A 19,840-nucleotide genomic window follows, 5' to 3' on the forward strand; every position below is an offset into this window, starting at 1 on the left:
CCTGCTTTGAACACGCCCCGAAATCACTTTGAGTAGACACTCAGTGCACAATGGATACAAATTAATGGCAAACCTTTAACTTATATTTAGTCACATAGTACAGAAAATCATGAGTGTCCTGTAGATAACAAAAAAATCGGAAAGCGTCAATTTTTAACATTTGTTTTTGCTTCACAACCCAGTCAAAAAAAACCAAAATACCCATGGAAACAAAAACGGGAAAACATGGAAGTGCAAGTGTTGCCGTATTTATTTCCAGAATGTCACCACAGTGCAATACATACCATGTGAAGAAACCTGGAAAAGAATAAAGCAGACACGTGTATTTTAATGTGTTCCCTTATTCGTTTCCATGAATACATATCAAAGAAAAAACATTTATGAATGTATTGTTAAACATGTAGACGTACAGGTGTACAACACTATAAACATCATCCAATTCTGTATGCATGATTACTGTAGTTTATCTGGCATGAAAAGGTATAGCAGATCAACCATTCTCCTTGCATACACGTTACTACCCAACAGAAACACAAGCGATGAGCTGTAACCATAGAACTAACACAAACTGAAAACAAACACGTGAATGTTATCAGATCAACCACAGCACGAAAGCAGATAGCCCAACAAGCAATAACAACGGGGTAAATGTAATTGGACAATGGTTCCCTTCAACCAAATCCACACTGGCCGTCAACAAACTGAACCTAAAATTGAGTTATTTTTGCGTTCATTGTTGCAGTTGATAAAGGAAAGCGACAATAATTATTCCACTAAATGGTAGCTAACATGGATAAATACATACAGTAGATATCTATATGTAATGAATACACGCATGTATCAGACTGGTAATTCGCTGGTCACGACGCTACAGACACACAGTCACCGATACCTGTAGGCCACACAGCATTGTAAGTTTGCTTTATCTTCATTGAATTGACGTGTTGGTCTTTTTAAAGCTGTAAATGTAATTTTAGTATACCACAATCTACTGTGAGATTTTAAATTACAATTTGTTATGTTGTAAACGGCACACAAGCTGTGCCATGGATTGTGTCAAATCGTATTTCTATCAGTACAGGGTGACATGTACAGTTGTCATGTTCTTCTTTTATCTCCAACAGACAAATGGTATCATTTGGCCTTATTCCAATCTCACTGTTCGTTTACCTGTAGTTCAGAGTTTTTCGGGCAGGACCTATCTTTTTAACTATGATAGATGATATGTAGCGGACGAAACAAGATACATTTATGACGTATGTATCTCATGGAAAACACAGAACTTTTCAAGTTTGTCATATGGAAACATGGAATATATTGCTCTAATCTTAGTTCTTTTGAAAAAGACCCTTGATGTTCCCGGTTGGAATTGGTCTTCAAGCCATGTTTGTCGTAAGAGGCGACTAACGGGATCGGATGGACATGCTCGCTGACTTATGTTGTAGGTCATAGCTTCCCAAGTACGTCCGTGACATTAACTTAGGGTCCAAATTCAATTATTTACAGGCTGCAGGCACACAGTTAAACAAAAAATTCCTGTTAAGGTTGTCTTGTGAAAAATACAATTTTGTGGTTTTGCTAAATTTGAGGGATAGGTACATTAATTACCATAAATGAATTACCATAAATACATTAATTTAATCATAAATATATATTTATGAATTGCTTTGATAATAAAAGCAAACGTTCGCAAAGAGGGGATCATTCATGACTCGGTTGTGGGACCTGCCTTAAACACAGAGGCAAGTCAGTTGTTTTACTTCAGGACGCTGTTTGTAAAAGCTTGTTCAATTGTAAATCTTTAGTTTTTGAAAGAAGAAGGGACAGTTATGTGCGTCTGCTAGTGCATGTGTTTTACAAAAGGATAATGCAATGATTTCTCGTAGTCCCGCCAAGAATTGAAATTCTGACAACATCCAATTTGACATCACCAGTACCATGGAGGTTTCACTGGGAGCCCAGGACGAGTTTCCAGACACGGCAAAACAGGTACCGCTGATCAGACTGCTTCTTTTAGATTTCACTTTGTGTCACTGTTAACATTAACATACAGTGTGTGTACAAAACAACGATCTAATTTCTAAATGGTAAATCCAAATTTACAGATCGCTTCAAATATATTTCACGCGAGGGTCTCATTGCAATAAATATGGCCATGTGCATACCGGTACTGATCTCCTACTAGTTTGGTGTTACAGTGTATTGTTCCAATATATATGTCATATGTATACTTGTATTGATCTCCTATGAACTTGGTGTTAGACTGTATCGTTCCAATATATAAATCATATATATACTTGTACGGATCTCCTATTACCTTGGTGTTACAGTGTATTGTTCCAATATATGTGTCATATATACTAAGCATCAAAAGAAACGTCAGTAGATATTCCAAATTTGACAGGCACTTTATTCAATTCATTACAGAATGTGATGCAATAAGTGTATGGAAAAACGGTTTTGTTTACAGTTTCTACACACATTGATGAATAACTAACCAGCATTTCATTGGAATACGTTAACGTTTAATGTCCAAACAGAGTCCTGACTTCAGTACCTCGTGTGACCACCACGGGAGGCAATGACCGCAGCACAATGTCGAGGCATGGAGTGCACAAGTCGATTGATGAATGCCATGGGGACCTGGTTCCACACTCTTAGGAAGGCTTGACGCAGTAAATCAGCTGTGTTTGGTCTTGGGATGACGTCATTCAACCGCCTTTGAATTTCATCCCAAAGGTGTTCAATTGGATTTAAATCGGGACTTAGGGCTGGCCACTGCATTACATTGACACCATTCTGCTGTAGGAAGTCCCGTGTAGCCCTTGCAGTGTGGGCTCTGGCATTATCGTGCTGAAACACGTTGTTACGTTGACGAGCAAAATGTGGTATAACGTTGGGTCTGAGTCAATGTAACGCGCTGCGCTGCTGTGATGCCGCCTCCTCTTCCAGGACCAAGATTCTGGAATACCACAGGACCAACTCTCTGGTTTAGGCCAATTCCCCCACAAACCATGATGCTGGCACCTCCCCGTGCGTCCCTTTCCATCACACACTCGTCTGCGTAACGCGACGTCGCCAAATTCTTGTTCTGCCATCTGCCGTAGAAATGCAGTACCGACTCTCATCTGTGAAGAGAACAGTTCTCCACTGTCTGTGTCTCCAGTTTTGACGGTACTGGGCAAACTGTAGACGTTCACGACGATGACGTGGCGTGAGGATTGGTCAACGGTAAGGTCTGCGGCACTGAAGGTTACTGCTGCTAAGACGTCGGCGTACAGTGGAAGTGCTGAGCGGTCGCCCATATGTCCCAATTGTCTGACGTGCTGTCTCAGAGGCCTGTTGGAAAGAAGTCTGTACGTGGCGTCGCACAATGTGGCGATCTTGACGTCTCGTGGTGACCCTTGGTCTGCCGGTGCGGGGACGGTCGTCTGTGGTGTTGGTGGTCCGGAAGCGTTCCTGTAGCCTGTAGATGGTCCGAACATTAACATGGAAGTGGTTAGCAACGGCTTGGGCAGTGTGACCAGCTTCTAGTCGTCCTATGGCTTGGTTCCTCTGAGCTGACGTAAGACGTTGCATCCTGCTGACGTTTTGACGTTAATGTTTCAACCATGTTTGGGGGTGCATTTTATAGGGCTGGATCAAGAGAAAAGCACGTGCAGCATTTGATGCATGCACTACATGCAGAACACCGTACCCTCTTCATGTTCATGCTGCGTTTTGGTGGACCTTTCCTGGGTTCGAATTTGTGTTCGGAGACAAATGGTTTTTGTCACGTAAAGCTTGATTTTCTGACCCAAAAATACAATCACAACATTTGCTAAGTTTTCAGTTTTATGGTCGCAGTAAGGAAACTACCGACCTGACGTTTCTTTTGATGCTTAGTATATATACTTGTATTGATATCCTACAAGCTTTGTGTTACAACATGTATGGTCAAATATATAAATGTACTTGTGACCTATTAGATTCACCTTACAATGTATATGGTCATATGTCTACTTGTACTGATCTCCTATTAGCTTTGTGTTAAATTGTATATGGCGATGTGTCTACTTGTACGTATGTCCTGTTAGCTTTGTGTTACATTGTATCTGGTGATATGTCTACTTGTACCTATGTCCTGTTAGCTTTGTGTTGCAATGTATATGGTCATATGTCTGCTTGTACTGATCTCCTATTAGCTTTGTGTTAAATTGTATATGGCGATATGTCTACTTGTACGTATGTCCTGTTAGCTTTGTGTTACATTGTATCTGGTGATATGTCTACTTGTACCTATGTCCTGTTAGCTTTGTGTTGCAATGTATATGGTCATATGTCTGCTTGTACTGATCTCCTATTAGCTTTGTGTTAAATTGTATATGGCGATATGTCTACTTGTACGTATGTCCTGTTAGCTTTGTGTTACATTGTATCTGGTGATATGTCTACTTGTACCTATGTCCTGTTAGCTTTGTGTTGCAATGTATATGGTCATATGTCTGCTTGTACTGATCTCCTATTAGCTTCGTGTTAAATTGTATATGGTGATATGTCTACTTGTACGTATGTCGTGTTAGCTTTGTGTTACATTGTATCTGGTGATATGTCTACTTGTACCTATGTCCTGTTAGCTTTGTGTTGCAATGTATATGGCCACGTATGTACTGTAGAACTATGTTACTGGTAAATATATATGTACAGATTGAATCTTGGTACTCCACACTAAACAGGCGGCACATATACGTGTACAGTGTAATGATCTACAGCTGATTTATTAAACTAAATACATCCTTGTGGTTGGTTAACTATTTACGCTGTTTTCCAGAGATGCCTAGACTTCAAATGGAACAACCGTTACCCTCGACCTGAGCTACCAAGGCAGAAGAAAGATGACGTATTCGTACTCGACCAGTACAGGATGCAAGACAAGAAGACAAAGGAGGTAAAACAACGAAATGCCTAATAAGTTAACAAAGGGGAGACAGGATTAAAGTCAAGAACAAAAAGATGGAAGGGGGTTGTATGAGTGACAATATGTTACATGAGTAACATAAGGAATGCATAAATTATACTTATGTCCAATGACAGTCATAATTAGATTTTCGATGAAACAAAAGGAATTCGGAAAACCAGTAATGCCATACGAATATCTAAAATTGCCTTGACGGTGGTAGTGCCAGTCCAGTTGATTCTTACGTGTATATTATTATTATGAAGGAACTATTTCAAACATGTGTCCTTCGTTTCGTGTCATGTGAAATATGCTTTCGTCTTGAATCATTTCCTCTAGGTGTCAATAGATGATGTCAACAACATGCGTGATTTGGTTGCCAAACTTACCGTAGGCCTAGTTACTGATCTGGACAAAGTAAGAGCAATCTTCACTTGGCTAGGAGCACAGAAAGTCCTGAGCATGGATTTAAGCAAGTCTAAAATTCATGATACTGTCAAGGGCTATTTGAAGATAGTCCAACAAGACAGGAGTACCTACACAGAGATCATGGCCATGTTATGTCGGTAAATACTCAGTCAATTCTTTGTAGGATATTTTTTGTTCGAAATACACACCATCTATGCATGTGAATGATTATCATATATATTTCAGTGCTTAAGGAATGATGAATATAACTATGTTTGCCTGCTGTAGCATGCTTAAGAGTATTAAGAAGACTTTCACACATTTTAACTCAACCTTCTACATTTCAGAGCATTTGCAAAGTGTGTATGAACTCGATTTATGTAATCATTTAATGGGTCCTTACAACAGGGAGGCTCGTGTTCCGTGCGTCGTCCTCTCTGGGCTAGCTAAAGGGGCAGACTACATTGTCGGTGAAGACGTTAAAGGTCGGAGCTCGTGGAACGCTGTCTATGTGGCAGAAGGATGGAGGTTCATTCATGTACAGTGGGCGTTCTCTAGGATCTCAGGCCAGGAGAACTGTGACTGGGTGATGCTCGAGTCAGAGAGCGGGAGAATGTGTCAGGATGTACCGAAGAAAATAGGCAAGGAAGAATCAGTCATCAATGAATTCTTTTTCTTAACAGATCCTGAAATATTCATCCATTTTTGTTGTCCAGATGAACCTCATTGGCAACTGCTGAAACTGAAGGTGTCCGTTGAAAAGTTCACGTCGATGCCGTACGCTCAACCACACGCTTTCAAATCTGGCATAACGTTTAAGCGATCTCAAAGTTGCAGTCAGAAGGCCGAGCATGGTGAATGTCGAATTACCTTGTCGGCGCCCACAGATTCCAAACCAAAGCTATCCTATGACCTGTTCCTGAAAAGAAACGAGTTGACAGACACATCGCTACTGAACGGTAAGGAGGGTTTGGTGATCCAAGGCAACATACAATCCAGTGGCATCATACCATTTTTCATGAGATGTCTGGTGAAAGGAACTTACAGGCTAAGAATCTACAAAGAATTCAAAGAAAAGAAATACTGGCTGTGTGATTTCAAGATAGACTCTGACGAGGCAAAGCCATTCTGCTCCTCTTTTCCATTCCTCACGGAAATAGGGTGGGGTCCAGGCCCACTGGCTAAACACTATGGACTGTATGGATTCTCCAACGAGGATGGCTTGGTCCTAACTCATGATGCCACGATGGTCGAACTGTCTTTCAAAATGTCTCGGACGCTGACCTTCCAAATTCAGTTGAAATCTGACGGTAAACCGGACAATGAACTGATGCATGCAGCAAAACTTGACATCAGATATGATCAGGTTAGAATTACCGTGGTGCTGCCAGATGATGGAGAGTATGTTCTGAAGATCGATGCTAGGAAGGAGAGTGAGAAGGAGACGGACACAAGAAATATCCTGAACTACGTCATCGAGTCGGATCCGAAACAGAGGAAGTACAAAGGCAGAGATGTAAGTATGAAGAGATGAATACATACTACACTACTCAGAAAAAAAGTATTGATTAGATCCAATATCCCCGTGTTGCAATGTGGAACAAATACAATATAATTATTCCGTCCACTTATATCCAGAATGCAGCCCAGAAGAAGGCGAGGCAGAACATGAGAGAGGCCATCCGTGCTGGTAACAGAACAGTCCTGTCAATAGCTATAGATAGATTCCGGAAGCAGGAGTGTGAGGACAAGGGTGATCTTACCAAGGCCATTGAGGTCCTGGATGAGTTGGACACGAAAGAAGGTAAACGTTTATAACAATACTATGCCTTCAAATTCAAACGTTTTTGTTTTAAAAGGCTCTTATGGCAGGGGCATTGGCTTAAACATTACGTCTTAATTGAAACAGCTTGTGTGTCTGCTGCTACCGTTACAACAGGCAATGCTTACCCCTTTTGTGAACACCTGGAGTAATGACCACCACAATTGTGCTTGTATGCCTTTTGGAAACAGACATCCGGTACTGAATAGGAAATATGAAAGTGTTTTATGCAAGTCCTGTATATTAGTTTCACGATGATACTGGTTATGGTTATTTGTTTAGATTTACGGTTTGCTATGTTAAAAAACCGTTTCGACAAGCTGGAGAATGCAATCACAAAGGCGAAGAACTCCCCTAGAAGTGAACGGTTCCAGTCACTCGTCATGGCAGCCATTGAACAGAAGGATAAGCTACAGGTCCCAGTTCCCGCAAACAAAGGACGGCCAGAAGTTACCAAAAGAACTGTTGCCGACCTCAAATCCTACAAGACACCCCCCGCTATTGTTCATGAAATTCTGAAGGCTACATACATGGTTTTGGGAGAGAAAAGCTACATGCTGGACGTAAGCAGCGCATCATTTTGAGATACATAGTTTTTTAGCTTTACGTTTCATATCGGATACCAATAACTGCAATACTAAAATCAATTTATATCCAAAACTTTATACATGTTTAATAGATGGATTGTTTATTTCAAGTATTACACCACTACACGCTCTTTTGTGAAAACAGATATTCAGTCACACTTAAGCCCAGAGACAATGGTTGTTAGTATTCCTATCTCCCATATATTGCTTGTTCTTTAACAGACATGGTCCAATATCAGAGCCTTGCTGCACAAGAGTGGTCGCGAGTCCCTTGACTTTCGATTGCAGAATGATCCTGGTTTTGATGTAAATAACGATGAGCTTCTTCTGTCTGAAGGCAAGGCTAGGGAGATCTTGAACCAATATGATCTCCAGACTATAGGCAAGATGTCACCAGCCAGCGAAGCCTTGATTTCACAGGTAATAGCGAACTGAATCTAGGTTAGATTATGGTTAGATTCTAGCATATGATGTCAGAGGTGAAGTTCAGAAGTGAGTCATCAAGCTATAGTCGGTTGTATTGCGCAAACCTCCACAATCTGCTTTTCCCACCGACATGTGGTCAGATAAGTCGAGACTCGATTATCTTCACAGGAAGCCTCCTTGTAGTAATACTGAGAGAAGATTGTCAAACCTATTGTCAATAGTGCCGAATCACACAGATCAAAATGGATATGTGCACATATTCAACAGAAACGTATGTCCATGATATTGTAATTACTATCATCTTTCAGACCATGCTGCTTCTAGAGAGGCGAGAAGAAGCTCGGATGCAGGATACAGAGGGAAATGAAGACATCGGAAATGATGAGGCCTAAGACGATACGATGTAGATATGGGCCAACACTGCTTTAAAGATGCTGCAGCTTTAGTGGAACAAGTAGATATGACCCAGAACAGTTTCAGTAATGCTGCAGGTTTGGTAAAACTAGTAGATAGTCTAACACAGGTCCTGCAATGCTCGGTGCAGCATCAGTAGAACTAGTAGATATAGTCTATTACTGTTCCTGTAATCCTGCAGCATCAGCAAAACTGATAGACCAACAATATATAGCCCAACGCTGTCCCTGTAATGCTTGCTGAAGCATCAGTGAAATTATAACTTTAGTCCAACACTGTTCCTGTAATGCTTGCTGAAGCATTAGTGAAATTAGTAGGTTTAGTAGGTTTAGTCCAACACTGTGCCTCGTATGTTTGTTGGTACAAATAGGGGATGATGGGGTGTTGGAGTGCGTGGGAGGGGGGTGGGGAGGTGGGAGGGGGGTGCAGGGGAATATACCTTGTAGTAAACACTGACTGAGTAACTTCCACTGAATGTATAGAAGATATACGCTATTAAAGAATTCATTGAGACAAATGGCGAGAGATACTTTGTGGCTATTTCAATGTATACTGCTTAATTTTAGAATAACTACCCTTAAATGTATGTAACGCTGCTTCTTGTAGTCAGCTTGGTGTGGTGTTTCCCCTCACGATGAAACTGTCAGAGAACAATAAAGGATCTTTTCACTGAAGTGCGACTTTCACTTCATTTATTAATTAACATATAAATGAAGAAGATAGAGGGTGGTATCGCCAACCTGAAATAGTGTGTACTGTTTGTAAGTATATTATTGTAATATAACTGCTGCGAAGAGATGGGCAGTTGCGTTCAGAACTTTGAATGCTTTAGACGTGAATGTTGGAAGTAAATATGTGAAAAACTTGATCTCTTGGAAAGAACAGTCACTGATGCATGTGTAGTATGTTCTGCATCAACATTCTCTTAGGACGTTTGAATATATTATCCTCCAGCGTACTTCTAATAAAGCAACAGTAGGTTTCCTTAAATATCCTCAGGTCAATGTCCCTTGGCTTGTATCACAGGATACCACAGTAATATTTTACAGACAATATCTTCTGTTCCAATAGTTACCCAGACAAACTAATTGGTGGCATGAACGTATGTGTAAGGAAACAAAATACCTTCTACCTAGACCGTTTTTCTTGGTCGGTTGCAATACTACCCTGCATTAACAGCCGAACCATGACCACGAGCACTGTGGGCCAAAGCAACAAATTCCGATTCAATCTAGCTTTAGGTTTCATGATACGTAAGGCACGCCATGAACACAACATCGTGCGACATTCATACCGCTGAGGAATGGGATCTGAAACGTCCTCTTTTGAACAATACGAACGATTATGAAATGGATCCTGCATGTTACAGGATACTGCGAGGGGACATGTATGTGGAAAAACATTTTAAATTGTGTTGAAAAGGTGTTTCGGACGTATAAGACGATAACTGGAATGCAATTAAACTAAAATTAAGGGAATATATATTTTGATTACATCAACAATTATGAAAAAGATGCTCAGGGTTTCATTTTCTCAAATATATTTTAACTATATTTATGATGAAATGTCAATGTCAATCTGTAAAAAAGGACATAGTGATTCCGGATGGTCGTAAACAATGCCTATAGATTTATATTTCTTTAGTTTCCGATATGGCTGAAATTCGGCTGACATTAAAAGCAACCTTTACAACGAACAGTAGATAACTGAGATTCCTAAGAACATAAATATATATGTTTTGGTAACTCCTTATTCTTCAAAGGTGGTTATTGTTTTGAGACTTTTGGTGTGTGAATAAATGTGACCTATTACTGCAGGTGTGTAGCAATTACTATAGACGTTGTATAAAATTAGTTCTTCCTTGCCATTTAGCTGTGTGAATACATGATAATCAACTTTAACACTGTCAAGATATCACCTGAAGCATACAGTCAAAGTATTCAATTTCCTTGCTAATCACCTACATTTAGTATCCCTTAGCAACCCGCATATATATACACTGGAGATTGTGTGAGACATCAAGATAACGTAGATAGTTGTTAGCGCACGCAAACTGTCCAAATATGAGAAAACAACCATAGTACGATTTCCATCTCTCCTACACTGGCTAGCTTCTCCGTCTTGGTCTGGTGTATAGTATATGCTTATCGCTGAGCTCAATCGCTTGTCCTTAGGCTGCGTTTGATGTTGGCCCCGGTGCCACACGATCATGACTCCCTCGGGATAAGCTCCAGGGCGCATATATTAAACATGTATAACACTAACGTGGGAAGAATTTGGCAACAGTGAATCATGTCCTTCTGCCTTCAAGGACCTCAGGTATGAATGATACATTGTTTCTTTTCACTTACCTTAAATTTATTTATCTAAAATGTTTAAGGTAGGCACATTCCTGAACAAACACTGGACGGTTGACACCTTGGTGAATGTCTTAATAGTTTAGGCATAACCAGTATACGATCGCGAATATTAAACATGTATTCAAGTGGTAGTGGGAGTCGGTCTATGCTTAAGACAGGTATATTTTAATTATGAATTTGACTTAATTTATATTATTATAAAAATTGTGGGATAACCACGACATTGAAAGTTGTTGTAACTACCAAATTTTCTGAAACTTTATGATTATATTTATAATATATATTTAATACTTTTAGGATCTTATATACATTATGCGTACGGTTTCAAGTTATGGGTTCATTGCAGTCTTCCAAAGTCCAGAAAATTTCACGCACACGCATTCCTCTTGATGACTAGCTAATACGACTCATGTTTTGTATTGTTCTTGGTTTCCCGAAAAAGACTACAGAAGCATCATAGAGTTGTCACAACGTCATGTGTGTCTTTTCTATTATGTTCACGCATAATAAATTGGCATTTTGAGGTAAAGTGAGTGAGTGAGTTTACTATTGGGCAGCACTCAGCAACTTCCAGCCATATAGCGGCGGTCTGTAAGTAATCGAGTCAGGACCAAACAATCAGCAGCATGACATCGGTCTGCGCAGTTGGGAACTGAAGACATGTGCCAACCAAGTCAACGAGTCTGACAGCCCGATCCCATTAGTTGCCTCTTACGGCAAGCATTTGTTACTGCAACCCGGACTTTCACGGGTCTTTGGGGTAAAGCAGTTTAGACTAATATGTGAAAATTCAATTTTGCCTGTATGATTATTTCAACATAATAATAATGATAAAGGTTGATTTTGCTGATGGCAATGTACTGCTGGATGGTACAGCGATGGGAGTAAACCAGGTGAAGGCCTTTACCCAGAGTCGGTCCTTTCTGGAGAAGCTGTACATGTCTGAGAAGGCATTGCATCGTGTGTGCATGCAGTGTGTGGAACGGAACAGCAATCCAACCGACTCCTTCGCCTGGATGAAGTCTGCTGGTCTCAAATGTGAAACTGAGGGTTTCGTTTTTGCTGCTCAGGACCAGTCACTTCCCACTCGCAATTGCCAGAACGTGATTCTTAAAGAAAATAGCAATATGAAATGTCGTCTTTGCAATGAATTTACAGAGACTGTCACCTTGTCAGTGTCCTTGGCACAAACAGCATATCTTAAAAGACATGATGGCATGGCTCGCTGCTTTTACTGTCGTTTCCGCCATGTCTGTGGCTTTGACCCCGAGGTCCATCCATTGTACGACCCTGAACTTGTCCAGGTTCGACTAGGCACTGCTGGTGTGACCGTAACTGTCGTGGTGGTGTGTACACAGAGATGAGTTCAAAGGGGTACTGAGGCGCTGGGTCATGTAGACATTGAAACACGATGGACAGGGTCTTGAATTCCATTCTGGCTTGGATGGGCAACCAGTGTAGAGACTTTAGAACAGGAGTTATGTGAGATCTTTTAGACGTAAGGGATACGATTCTGGCTACTACATTTTGGATTTTCTGGAGTTTCGTCGAGTGTGCAGAGCTGAGTCCAAACAGAATGCTGTTTGAGTAGCCCAGTCTAGATAGAACAAGAGACCAAACGAGAGTATGAGCTGCATCTCTTGTTAAATTCTGACTGATGTTAATAATAGCTTTAATGTGGAAGAAGCAGATTCTTGATAGATGACTGATTTGAGCATCAAGTGATAAGTCCTGATCTATGAATACTCCGATATCTCTCATAGATGAAGCTAGAGTAATCTCTGCATCAGCTATTTTGATTTTCTCAGGTTTTTTTCAGGTTTTGTTCAGGCGATGTTTACTGCCGACAAGCATAGCTTCTGTTTTGTCGTCATTCATTTTGAGGATCATAGATGACATCCAGGATTTGATGGACTTTGTGCAGATAGCTGTCTTGTCCAGGGAATGGTCAATCTGATTCAACGCAAAAGAGTCTACCAGCTGGGTATCGTCTGCGAACGAATGGTGAGCAGTGTCATACTTTACCAGTATGCTACTCAAGGGTGTCAAGTAAAGAAGAAAGAGGGTGGGCCCCAGGACTGATCCCTGTGGAACTCCACATGTGAGATGCGCTGTTGTGGATGGGGAATGATTTCTTAAGACTCTCTGAGTGCGTCCTGTCAGATATGATGAGAACCATCCCAATGGTTCGGTGATGCCCATCTGGTGTTCAGGACGTTTGAGGAGGATGTTGTGATCCATGGCGTCGAATGCTGCACTTAAGTCAACCAGTACAAGTGATACAACATTTCACCTGTCTGCCGAGCACCTGAGATCACTGAGCACCCTCAGTAGAACATGATTCAGTGATGAAAAGAATGTCTCAATTGTCATCCCGGATTGTATCAGTAGTTTCTATTGTTCTATTTCGAGCAGATTGAGCATTCCAAAGAGTCATCTTGAGAAACTTGTTTGAGTTTGTTGTTAGATTGCAGTGAGGTTCACTGTTTGGAACAGAACCTGATATAATAGTGTTTCTTCTAAAGCGTCGATTTTTTCCACCTCTGCAGCCTCTCTTGGTTTTGGGTTTATTTATGTTAAATGAATCCACCGATTTGTATCAAGCCTACCAGTCACACCTTCTCTGATTGATAAACAGTCACTCTGGATGTAGGTGAGACATGGTGATGTAATCCCCGCTGGCTCTCTCATTGTTCGCAGACATTGGTGAGTCTTCTGTGCTTGAGAGGGACCCAAGCTGCCTCTCCTTTTTATGCACATAGACTGTCAGGAGGACAATATAATATACATCCCCTAAGTAACTTGAAAATATGCCACCTTTCAGGACTCGGCAAAGTTTCCTTCTGTAGGAAAACTGCAGTTGTGTGAGAGCAAAACACAGTACGGCTGCTGCTGACAAGCGCTGCCACCTTTAAGACTCTGGTTTTAATGCCAGTGTCGTTTAGACAAGCTACGTTATACAAATCCTTGCAAGCTGGACTTAATGTGCCCTATGTTTGCTTTTCTCCAGATAAGGTGATGACTCTTTGATTTCATTCTACTCATCACTGAGCACGTCAACATGGGCTGCAATCTGGGTACAGGAAGAGTACGTGACCCAGGCGACTTGGAACCCGAATATGAACCAGTGAGTAACTATTACGTGTAGGGGGTTTGTCAAGCAGTTGAAGATAACACGTTCCTTGAATTCCCTTGCGATGGGATCGGGGTTGTAATTATTCAATAAGCTGATAAATAATGATTTAAGATTTGAGTTTACTTAATATTTTATTTCCTTTTATTTTCATTTACAGCTCCACATTCCTTGGACAGAAGATTGGTACCCGCCTCCTTGTCCACCAACTAGCAAGAAAGAGGATATATTTCACATTGACGACTTCAAGGAAATAGATGAAAAGGCTGCCAACGTATGTTGCTATGATCGTTGTTCAGTGTAGTTCCCTATTTTGTGTCATGGGTGTATTTTTTCTAGTGAAAACCTTACTCGCTATTGCATGGCATGTGTTATGTACGCTCCCCTTTTAGCAAACACATTGCATTCTCAAGTTCTTTTTGTAATGATTTCAAAAGCATGTCGATACAGACGAGCAGTCAACTCAGCAAATAACCTTTTTATAAAGTGTTTTGAGGCATGATTATGCTTCTTATTTTAATGTCAGTAGCTGAACATATTGCCTCCAAGGCTCACACGGACTTGTATTATTGAGTCAAAGATCGCACATGGTTCTAACGAACACAAAGTCAAGCAATTCCGACTGTAACTTTCAAAACTTGATCCATGTGACATTCTGTATATAGCACAAATGTCCAAATGTCTGAATATACTGTTTAATCTTTCATGTCTTGGCAGTGTCCGGTGATGCATGTCCAGTCATACGATGCTTTAATAGAATACTTGACTGAAGACTGCATCAACGACCTCCAGAAGCTGAGGTCAGTGTTCACGTGGCTGGGGTCTCAGGACGTGTACGGAGGCAACTACGGCAAGACGACCTCCAGTGACAGTCCTCATGGGTACATGAAGCTTATGCAGGAGGGCAAAGGAAGCTATGCAGCCCTCTTCGCTTTGTTATGCAGGTACGTGAGACACCTCCGTTTTTGTATACATTGTGTGATAAGAGGATGCTACCATTTTGACGGGGATTGTTTATCATTGTACAAACATCTATGTCATCAGTTATCAGTTCGTATTTGTCCCACCGCTGCATTGCCCAACGTGGCTATTGCATTATAATAATGAGTATTACCATTGTGTATTTGATAATGTAATTCCTTATGTGGGAATATGTTGTTCAAGTGCTTGTGACAACAGTCTGGATGAGTGGTTGGTTGAGCCGTGACTTGCTGTTGAATGCATATTTTAATTCTGTGACAGGGCAGCTGGTCTTCCATGTGTCATAGTGTACGGTGTGTCAAAAGGCTTTGACTATGATGTGGGTGATCGCGACATCCACCACCTGCGGAACTGCTGGAACTGTGTGTATGTGGACGGCTCGTGGAGAATCATTCACCCACTTTGGACATTCAAGAAGGTTCAGGGCTTCGATAAAGGCAGGTGGACCAAACAGAAACAGTCGTATGTTGACAGTGAAAAGGAAAAGATGACGGAGGGTACAGAAGTCAGTGCAACGGACGACTTTTACTTTTTGGTGGAACCGGAAATATTTATTTACATGTGCCGACCATCTGCTGACATGTCAGCATGGCAATTGCTAAAAACGCCTTGGTCATGGGAGGCTTTTGTCACTGCACCCTACTTCCGTCAAAGGTATTTCCTTTATGAACTTACGCTGACAAGCTTGCACCGTTGTATACTTCCAGCAAGGGAGGGAACTGTAGAAATTGTGTTTTCGGCACCTGAACATTCTCCCATGAACTTTGCATGTGAGCTTTACTTTGACCAAAAAGCCTCATTTGAGAAAATACCAAAGGAAATAAAACTAGACAGACATGTTCTTGTAATGACGAAACAGGACAAGAAGATTTTTTTCGTAAGGATTCCAGTTGCGGGGATATATAGACTACGTATATACGGCGGCATCAACCGTCTGTTCCACCTGTGTGACTTCCGACTGGACTGTGACCGACCCCTCAAAAACTGCCGACCCCTGCCGCTGTTTACCCCAATAGGGTTCGGCTTTACCCAGAAGGCACGAGATTCAGGGTTGGATCTACCCTCAGAATATAGTGGTGTGGTGAGGGTCGAATCAGGAAATGGTAGGATCTTCAACTTCACCATGATCAGACAGATGGAAATTATGACGACTGTCCTTCATATAAAATTTGCATCTGATTTTCTCAAGGTAACATTAAAATATTTCCTCTTTGTAAGTAGTCATTGTTGTTGTGCCCTGTCTCCTATGTGCTGTGAGGTTTGCGATAGTATGGCTAGACAATCATTTTCTAGCTATGTTCTGTGTTCACATATTTGGAGAAAAATGAAGTTCTGGTTCATTGTATTTTATTTCTTATATGGAAAGGTAAAATGATCCAACAAGTATTAAATTTGTGTTTAGATTAATTTTAATTTTGTTTGGATTGACTAAAAAACATAAGATTTTTTTCATAGTGTTGCATCTATCAATGAGTATTGTGCATGTCCAGGAATATGTTACGTGCAAGATGAAGGATCTCACGGTGTCTGTCTATGTCTATATACCGGAGACCCAGATAGAGGAGGAGTACGTTCTCCAGATCTTTACCAGAGAAGCGGGAACTAATGACAAGTACAAGAATGCCGTCAACTATCTGATTATCATTGACAAGAAACAGAACTCTACAAGGGTAAGTCTTCGCGTCAGAGCACCCTACAAGGAAATGTCACAACCTTAGATACATCTTGGTGACATTTTGGAGCTATCATTTCAAATGGAAGGCAATATCAAAATGTGGATTTCAACGGAGTTTAGTAACTTCATCGGTACATTTTCTGATTATGTAGTAGCATGTGTACTGGTGCATCACACTGAGAAACACACTTCTTACTTGGAAGGTTTTATGCAAGTCACTTGGTATACATTAAGTTACGTTGTTGCAGGACCCCATGGAGTGGCGAAACCGTCTCAATGTCCGGGAGATCAACGGTCGGGAGCACATTGCGGATTTTGAGCACATCATTTCCACATGTGACACCACCCCGGAACCAGAGACGATGGAGAACGGTAGCCTAGTCTCCATTGGCGCCAGTGGCAGGAGAGAAATACTACTGCTCGAGAGAGGTTTGTTTCCATATCATAATAAATGAGTTAGTGAGTGAGTGAGCTTTGGAGAGAATTTCAGCTATTGCACTGTGCACCAGGTTGATGGAAGGAAAGTTCCAATTGACACATGTCTCTCATATTATCAACTCTTGAGATAGAAATGGACTGAGCACGGATAGGAACCAAAGATCATGAGATTCTGGACTGCTACAAATGCAGTTCCGCACATACTTTGCCACTTTACGATTGACCAACAACTAATAGTATATGATGAAAAAGTTATGAAGGTTTTGTGTTGTGTGTCTCGTATCGCGTTTATGTTTCCAGATCTAAAGGCTGCACTTTTCCGTCGCAACATCGACGCCCTGGATCGTGCGCTTACTGCTGCGCATCAGTCTCAACACACCACTCATCTCGACTATCTCATCAAGCAAGCGGACGAGGTGCGTGAGCAGCTGGGTAGACTCAGGAAGTATCTTCACCATGTGTTGGAGATCAAACAGCCAACCCTCTCTGAACTGCATAACTACAAGCGCCCAATTGACTCCATCCATGCCACAATGAGAGCTACCTACATACTTCTTGGAGAGAATCCTACCGATCTCGAGGTGAGAGTAGACGGAGGCTTGATACTGTTTAAAGGACGTCGGTAAGTTTGTCGAGTAATATTTCCACAGCTCCATCTTTTGGTGAGTACATAAGAACAGTATACGTGCTAGGAGAAAGTAACTACGAATTCCTTACTCTGCGATGATTTCAAAAAGCGCTGTATGACCTTTCCTCAAACCTTATCAGGGTTGCAGTATTGTAGGTTCTGTGTTTGGTCCGGTAAACAACTGACAGGATACGCTCGCATTCTCCCGGACACCTGGTTACTAAACTATTTGATTCATAACCGCATAGTACAGTCGGAAGCTTACCATGGTCTCTTCATTATATAGAGATATGGTATGAACGTGGAAATAGCCTTACACTTTAATTTTTCTTATCCTGAATATCATACTTCATGAACTGGGCCAGGATGAATTTACATGATATCAATGTCTGTCTGCTTCAGTCGTGGGAATTTGTTCAGAATCTGATGAGAAAGGTTGGCAAGAATAGCCTCATCTATCGACTGATGGAGTTTGACGTCATCCAAGCTTCCAAACAACAGATAGAGGCAGTGCAAGCTCTCTTGGATCAGTTCAACGAACAGACCGTTACACAAGCCAGTATCGTCGCTGGCCACTTCTATGTCTGGGTATGTACATATATACTCCAACAGGAAAGGGACAGCGGTTGCTTTAATAAGGCTGTATACCTTGGTACCGTATATATCTGAAGTTATAGAGCATTGTGTATCTGAAAAGCGTGCAACTATTGATGGAATTCAAAAGGCGGGTTTATCATAAAGTAGATCAACTGTTGGTTAAAGGGTTTGGTACCTGTACCAAAACGTCAAAGAATAACCGGAGTTAAAACTTGTCGACACTGCGCGAAGCGCTTGTACAATCTATCATAAAGACAGTCATGAGAATGTTTTATCTTGAATAGTTATGACCCCATTTAATTCTGCGTGTGCATGTGTATAAGGAGGGCGAGTTTTGACTCTGGGTATTATTAATTTTGATATGCAATGCGCCCCACAAAATTCACGCAAATGTTTAAAACACCTTAAATGATAAATTCGATCGTCGTTCTATATAACGGGCACGAGGACTACATTGAGCCAATACGCCACGGAGAGTTGTGTCCCTTGCCTATTCGGATCACGAGTTGTTTGTTGGAGCCAACGATAAGGAAGCTTAGTTTACTGCCGCTTCTCTTCACAACGAAACAGATACTAAAACTATAACAACGGCTTCTCGGTTGAGAGGACATCCCGAATCGCAACACGATCATACTCACTGTTCATTCAAAACCTCATGAAGAACAATGTCTTTAAAATATTGTTTTGTAATGTTATATGTATATATACCCCTTATACATAATTATGCTGAAAACACTGACTGTTGTGAGATATGTACTGCGGGATACCCCGTTAAGTTTACAATCACTGTTGTAGGATGTGTACTGCTGCATACCCCACTAAGGCTGTAGGCACTGACTGTTGAGAGAGATATACTGCGGGATACCCCACCAAAACTGAATGCACTGACTGCTGTGGGATATATTCTGCCGGATACCTCTCTAAGCTTGCATAGATTACACAGACCATTGTGAGATAAATACTCTCGGATACCCCACTGTATACACTGTATAGACTGTATACACTGACTGTTGTAGAATATATCCTGTTGGGTGCCCCACTAAGACTATATATACTCATTGTTGTGAGAGATATACTGCTGATCAAATAGACATCGCATGCACGCCAGTTTGACATGTGTAACCACTAGAGCAAGGCAGGCGCTTAATCTCTGTACCACGGTGGCGATCTGATTTCAATTAAATATTGGTACATGGTACTTGTTTTTTTTCTATTTTCAGTGTCGTGATGTTGTCATAGAATCCGAGATCTCGACAACAAGGAACGCTTTCAAACGGAAGGAGGAAAACTGAGGACGTCAACCATAAATGTGACGTCGCTAGCCATGAATGCGCTCACGTTCTTCTCTTGTCAACCAGAACGTGCTGTGCACGGTCACGTTAAATCACAAGAGGCGATGCCTATTTATGATTTTGTCCGCCCGTCCAACATAAAT

At 41.2% G+C, this 19,840-nt stretch overlaps 2 protein-coding genes across 2 annotated transcripts; both read left to right on the forward strand.

The window, feature by feature from the left end:
• Positions 1-1,938: 1,938 nt before the first annotated feature.
• LOC137277339 (hillarin-like) lies at positions 1,939-8,571 on the forward strand. The gene is made up of 8 exons (XM_067809026.1): positions 1,939-1,989; positions 4,811-4,927; positions 5,276-5,502; positions 5,753-6,860; positions 6,983-7,148; positions 7,449-7,729; positions 7,976-8,173; positions 8,488-8,571. The coding sequence occupies exons 1-8, from the start codon at positions 1,939-1,941 to the stop codon at positions 8,569-8,571; spliced, it is 2,232 nt and encodes a 743-aa protein (XP_067665127.1).
• Positions 8,572-14,014: 5,443 nt separating this feature from the next.
• LOC137279201 (lim and transglutaminase domain protein ltd-1-like) lies at positions 14,015-19,697 on the forward strand. The gene is made up of 9 exons (XM_067811698.1): positions 14,015-14,080; positions 14,247-14,360; positions 14,804-15,030; positions 15,329-16,256; positions 16,558-16,737; positions 16,991-17,171; positions 17,481-17,761; positions 18,211-18,396; positions 19,626-19,697. The coding sequence occupies exons 1-9, from the start codon at positions 14,015-14,017 to the stop codon at positions 19,695-19,697; spliced, it is 2,235 nt and encodes a 744-aa protein (XP_067667799.1).
• Positions 19,698-19,840: the final 143 nt, after the last annotated feature.

The sequence above is a fragment of the Haliotis asinina genome, chromosome 3 (assembly GCF_037392515.1).
Source record: "Haliotis asinina isolate JCU_RB_2024 chromosome 3, JCU_Hal_asi_v2, whole genome shotgun sequence".
Lineage (NCBI taxonomy): Eukaryota > Metazoa > Mollusca > Gastropoda > Lepetellida > Haliotidae > Haliotis > Haliotis asinina.

Coding starts and splice junctions, on each gene's coding strand:
- LOC137277339 (XM_067809026.1), top strand. CDS start 1,939: ATGGAGGTTTCACTGGGAGCCCAGGACGAGTTTCCAGACACGGCAAAA. Junction 4,928..5,275: donor AAGACAAGAAGACAAAGGAG/GTAAAACAACGA, acceptor CATTTCCTCTAG/GTGTCAATAGATGATGTCAA. Junction 7,730..7,975: donor AGAAAAGCTACATGCTGGAC/GTAAGCAGCGCA, acceptor GTTCTTTAACAG/ACATGGTCCAATATCAGAGC.
- LOC137279201 (XM_067811698.1), top strand. CDS start 14,015: ATGGGCTGCAATCTGGGTACAGGAAGAGTACGTGACCCAGGCGACTTG. Junction 17,172..17,480: donor AATACTACTGCTCGAGAGAG/GTTTGTTTCCAT, acceptor TTATGTTTCCAG/ATCTAAAGGCTGCACTTTTC. Junction 18,397..19,625: donor CTGGCCACTTCTATGTCTGG/GTATGTACATAT, acceptor TTCTATTTTCAG/TGTCGTGATGTTGTCATAGA.